Consider the following 6,302-nt stretch of genomic DNA (forward strand, 5'->3'; position numbering starts at 1 on the left):
TTTCTGTCTTAATTGATGGCAAATCTATTTTTCTAGACATTCAGACCAAAATCTAGGAATCTTCTCTGACTGCTCATTTTCTTTTACAATCCATAACCAAATGAGCAAGAAATGTGATGTTTGTAATATATCAAGACTATGACTTCCATTGTTACTCCTCTGGTCTGAGCCTGGATCAGGCTGACATCTTGTCCAAACTACAAGAACCTCTTCTTTGCTCTCCCGGTTCCTCCATACTCTCCTACAATCTACTGTCAATAAGTCAGCCAGAATGATCTCTTTAATATAAAGTCAGATCATTCTGAATCTCATTGCCTCACTCTCTCTACTCTTTCCAGATTTACCATACCCCTAGTTGCTCCTTAAATACACAAGGCAGAATCTCATCGTAATGCCTTTGTGCTTGCTCTTTTCCATGTTCTTTCCTCAGATACCCATTTCGTTTCCTTCAGGGCTTTGCCCAAAAGAAGACATCACTGGCTAAGTTATTTAAAATTACCTTCACCCTCCACACCAGCACACTCAAGCCTCCATACTCTGTTTATTTCTCATCTTCTTATAACCTCTAAATTTAGTTGTTTATTGCGTTTATTGTCTACAACGTGTCTCCACACACTAGCATATAAGCTCCAGAAGGGCAAGGATTTTTTTTTTTTTGCGGCACGCGGGCCTCTCACTGTTGTGGCCTCTCCCGTTGCGGAGCACAGGCTCCGGGCGCGCAGGCTCAGCGGCCATGGCTCACGGGCCCAGCCGCTCCGCGGCATGTGGGATCTTCCCGGGCCGGGGCACGAATCCGTGTCCCCTGCATCGGCAGGCGGACTCTCAACCACTGCGCCACCAGGGAAGCCTGGGCAAGGATTTTTCAATTGTTTTTTTTTTCACTGATGTATCTCAGGGGCCTAGAGCAGTAATCTAATCAGTACAGAGTAAGGACTCAATAAACATTTGTTAAGTGAATAAATTAGATAGAAATGTATAAGCATGAAGGAAGAGCATTCTGGAATATAATCCCCTTTTAAAATCCTAAACGCACTGACAGTGATAGCAGTCATTTTTATACATACCTAATTAGGAAAAAATCAGTCTCTATGTTCAGCAAATCACCAAATAAACCCTAAATTTATGGAAAAGGCTCTTGAATGAATTCAATATTATCTCAGGTAAAGACTACTAAGCAGAGTGTGTAAAAGTTAAATACTTATGAAAATCAGGAATAAAATTCTCAAGGAGTCAAGAACTGTACCACAGCCATCCACAGAGATTGTAATTTTCTATACAATAAAATTGGGGTAAGTGGAAAAAAATGAGTTAACTTATGCAGAAACGAAAATTAATTCTGTATTCATCTCACACGAGCTATGCAAATTATAGTCAAAGTACTGGAGAAATACAAAGCTAAACAACTCTAGGGTATCCGTAAGCCAATCAATTTGCTGTGGATTCTCTGGGTCCCTTGTTCCCCTTCTCATGTTTACTGCCTAATATTTGACCACTTTACGGTTTGTTGGCAACTCTCATAAGAGAGTGAACTAGAGAAGCAAAATGAAACATAGGCAAATTAAAGCTACTCCTGATAGCAGCCCGGAGGAATACGTTGGGATCTTTGTCTGGACAGTGAGAAAACATGTGTACTATTTAAAAGTATTCACTAAAATGGGTACTAATCATGTTTTCTGGAAATCAGTTGCTAACATTGGCTTGACCCAATTCAATAAGGTGAGCATTAAACCCATCTAAAATAGAGTCAGCTGATAGAATAAAAAGAATTCACGATATATTTGAATGTGCAAAAGCAAGCAGGAAGAAAAGGAGGGTAAAAGGGTGGAGACATACAAGCCTCTGCTGTAGAAATCATCTACAGGAGGTAATTTAACATAATGGAAATGCATCTAATATAAGCAAGAACTAGGGCCAAACCTGACTCCACCCACTTACTAGCAGTAGAAACTGGGTCAGAATGCTTAACTCTGAGAACCTACTTTCAAATTTGTAAAATAAGGATAGTCATATACTTTCTTCATAAAGTTTGGTGATAAATTATATCAGTCTCTACATCCAAATTCCGTTTCTATCACATGTTGCCTGCATATTTGGCCAAGTGCTGACAGTCATCTCCTTTTAAGCACTCATCCTTTCTTTCAATTTTTCAAGGATAAAGCCCTGAAGAAATATCTACAGAGTAGTTAACATACGGCTAAAACTATCATGGGAAATTTAAAAAGATGGATTAAAAAGTGCAACTGGGACCTTTTGTAAATGAGAGGCAGCCTATTGGTAAAAATATGTTTTTTTCTTCAATTGTACAGGAAAAAATAGTATAAAAGCTCTGTTTAAAAGTTACAGCAAGGCATCTTTTGGAGGAGGGAGAAGATGTTCTTCCTTTCATACAGATTAAAGTGCAGAAAATGCTTTGTTCTTTGTAAACTTACTTGAACATAAGTTCTATGGGAAGAGAGATCTTTGTTTCATTCATTACTGATAGTGCATATAATAGGAAATTAAGAAATAGATTTGAATGAATACAGCATACATAGATTGGCACAAGGGTGGTGGTCCATCTGCCTCTGCAGAAGACCATACACAATTAAAAAAAGAAGAGATAAATAATAAGCCAGAATTTTATTAGCACCTAGATAAAATGCAACACAACTATTCCTATACTTCCTAAACTTCCACAATTCTGTTGAAGAACTCCAAGTCCATATGCAGTATATATATTAGCATATGCATAAATATGAAATGACTAATATTTTTTGAACCAGGAAAATATGATTTCCTGAAGTGAACAGACTCTTCACGATAGAGAAGGAAAAAAAAGCTGAAAGTTTGGGGGGAAAAGTTCTATTCCTCTGCTTAAAAGTCAAGCTCTGGGCTTCCCTGGTGGCGCAGTGGTTGAGAGCCCGCCTGCCGATGCAGGGGACACGGGTTCGTGCCCCGGTCTGGGGGGATCCCACATGCCGCGGAGCGCTGGGCCCGTGGGCCATGGCCACTGAGCCTGCGCGTCCGGAGCTTGTGCTCCGCAACGGGAGAGGCCGCAGGGGTGAGAGGCCCGCGTACCGCAAAAAAAAAAAAAAAAAAAGTCAAGCTCTAAACTTTGATTTTGTTTATTTTTTTAAGAAACTATTTATATAGAAAATTACATTTAAATTATTTGTTATTTAGATGTTAGGATAATATACAAAGAGCTAATAAACAGCATAACTTAGTTATTAATAATATATTAAATACCAAAGTGAACCAATGTTTTAGAATTCTTAATATGAAAACACAGTAGATTTAGACTATTTGGACTACCACAGACTGACGTAGGTATCTATAGATCTTGTCCTCAGGCTAATTATAAAGTAGTTCAAAGTTTGCCAAAGTAAATATCATAGCCTACATACTTCTTTGCCAACTCTCTCATAAAGCAGATGGAACCAACAATCGAAAGAACCATTAAAAAGAATTTTTTAATGAATTCATTTCTTTCTGAAGTTGTATGAGAGGAAGGTCACTTTCTCACTTACTAGCTTACCTTTTGATGTCCTTATCAATTTTTGATTGTACATATTTTTATGTATTATGCTATATTTATGCATTCTTCAATAGCATCTTTATTTATGACTTTGTGAATCAACATCTTTGTGATAGGAGGCAAAAGTCACTTAGCTAATTACACATGCTTGATAAGCTGCATAATAATAACCACTGCAGTACTGTACATTAGTTGAAAGCATATAAATTACTGCAGTTATTCTCATTTGGGAAAAAACAAGAGACTTTTTTAGTTATCTAAAACATCTTTGTTGCCTCCATATCTACCTTCTTAAGTATACTATTCTTTTAACCCAAATCATGACATTAATAATAAAATAAAGGTTAAATTCCATTCTATCAGTCTGACCAAAGAAATAAGAACAAAACCAAAACAAAACTCAATTTAATGCAAATACTTCTGATCTGCAATTGAGGATTTGGTGATATGAAGCTTCTTCCACATAATGCAATCCCAGTGAAAAAAAAACAGTTTAGACGTTCCCCACCCCACAAGAATGTTGTAATGAAATCTGACTTGGTCCAGCCAGGAGATTAGAAATGCACAGAGAGAGAGAGAATGTACAGAACTGGAATATTAATATGACTTCTGTATGAAGATTGAAAATTCTACAAAGTTATAATAAGGTCAAAATAACACAGATAATTTACTGCCAGAGAAAATCATACTCTCCTATGAGTGATTTACTAGATGTTCTATAAAAATGGAGTGTGGACAAGCTACATTCAGATGCAAGCTTGCAGCTGTCAGTGTCTACATTTGCTCAATCTGGCTAGAGGATGCTTTGAAGGTTGATTTAATTGTAGCTTCTGAATCATGTTCTTCCCTATGTTTTAAATTGTTTAACATAAATATAAAAATGTTAAAGCAATTTTAAGACTGTAAATATTTAGTATAAAAAGCTGCAAAATCTCATTTTTTTCTGGAAGAGTGACTGAAAACGGAAAGACTGTCTGGGAAAAAAATACCATTACTTAATAATGGTAATTGCCCAACAGTTATGGCAAATTTACCCTTATATGAGAAAGTTCATAGGGTGTTCAGAAGGAACTAAGGATAAACAAACAAAAAACTAGGTTTGTGACTGAACTGACCAATTTTAAGAGAAAAAGGAATCTATTATCTATAGAAAAGGGTTCAGAGATCAAAGCTGAACAGCTGGGAAGGCAGCATCTTTGCGTTCCCTGCAGGCAATATAATAACCTAAGTATTTTTTCTCTATACACAAACTCAAAGCAGAGATTCAACTCCTGTCCATGCCACCAGCGCCAGCACACAGGGCACCACCAATGAGCTCTGTCAATGTCATCTACTCAGCTAGAGCTCTCCTCAACCATCTTCCTATTCTTTGACAGGCTTCATTAAATTCCAAATATCGCCTAACCATTCACTTCCCAGCATCAGCAAATCATCCTTAGGGAGAATATCTTGTTCTTCCTCTGCAAGCTGTTTCCCCCATTTTTTATTTTCACTTTATACATACCTCCTTTTCTACATATTTTCTTGCCGGGTTTTCTGGCACATTCCTTGGATATTCTTTTTACTGAAAAATGAATAGAAGACTAGAAAATAACATGGCGCTCCATCACAGACCGCCGGAACATGCAACACCACTATCTAACTTAATACGCTCCTGCATTTACTGAGTGAGAAAGATCCCCAATTCGGTGAGCCTGCACATGCAATGGAGAAATGTTGATGCATCTTCTCAGAAGTCATTCGGTAGGAAATGGAAATTAGGAACCCATTTCTACCTTAATATACGTGCTGCAGAGGAAAGAAAATGAGTAGGCACAGGAAAAAAATAAGAACGCCAACACACATAAACAAAAAGAGCTGCATGCACACATGTAAAATATGTCTACATGCCAACAGGAAAAGCCATGCATGCTACCAGTACACATGAATTAATATTATTAGAATAGAAAAATATAAATATATCTCCCTGTTTTTCCTGTAGTAAACTCACCATCCTCAGTTGGGACGTATATATTTAAATACAGGCAATCTTCACTCTGGTCTTGTACGTATGATGAAACCACATCCAAGTTATTAGTAAACCACACAGGAAGCATGACTTCTGGCAATCTGCCATCAATGATATTCTGGGGACACACAGGAGCAAACTGAGTAGCATTCCTGATATCTGACCAAGGAGATGGTGGTTCTGGAGGCTGAAAACGATGTTCTCCTGTTGGCGGGGCTGCATATGGAATGCCAAGAAACTGAATAACAGGACCCAAAATTTCATTATTGAGTTCTTTCTTAATCCCTCTTATCTTGCCGAAGTTGGTAGTCACCAGTGGGTCTCCATCATCCAATTTTTGTGAGAGCACGTGGGCAGCCTGATGCAAACAGCCCAACACACAAAGAGTCAATGAGGCACCCAATCCCCTGTGTACCAAGCATGCCATTACTGCTCTCCAAACATAAGTTGGCCACATGCATCTGAGCAGTGCCATGGTCCCACATCAGTTGTGTAGTTGTCTGGTTGCAGTGAGGCAAAGATGTTTGTATCCACTTGAGAAAAACCGTATAACGGTAGAATACACCTCAGATTTCTCAAAGGCGAGCTTGTCAAGAAAAGCTCAGAAAGCTCTTCATGTAGCCAGTATCTCCCATTGATTTCACATGTATTGAAGTAGCATCTTCAATCATCGCTATTTATCAGAACATATCCTATTGACCATTCTGTTTTCCATAGTAGCAACGTAGTGAGAGTGGCCATTGACTGTACATTTCCCTCTTATAAATCAAATCCAGT

The 6,302-nt window shown here is 38.1% G+C and overlaps 1 protein-coding gene across 4 annotated transcripts in view; it reads right to left on the reverse strand.

The window, feature by feature from the left end:
• NLGN1 (neuroligin 1) overlaps nucleotides 1–6,000 on the reverse strand; it is a gene marked incomplete at both ends in the record, with an annotated part of 709,231 nt that extends 703,231 nt beyond the window's left edge. For 3 of the 4 annotated variants that reach the window (XM_079704460.1, XM_079704459.1, XM_079704457.1), the window contains one exon: nucleotides 5,508–6,000. In XM_079704460.1, coding sequence (XP_079560586.1) covers nucleotides 5,508–6,000 — 493 coding nt within the window. Of the gene's footprint in view, nucleotides 1–5,021; nucleotides 5,082–5,507 lie in introns of all 4 variants that reach the window. The other variant, XM_079704458.1, reaches the window with a different exon arrangement.
• Between the last annotated feature and the right edge of the window lie 302 nt (nucleotides 6,001–6,302).

This window comes from Hyperoodon ampullatus (assembly GCF_949752795.1).
Source record: "Hyperoodon ampullatus genome assembly, chromosome: 5".
In the NCBI taxonomy this organism is placed as follows: Eukaryota; Metazoa; Chordata; class Mammalia; order Artiodactyla; family Ziphiidae; genus Hyperoodon; species Hyperoodon ampullatus.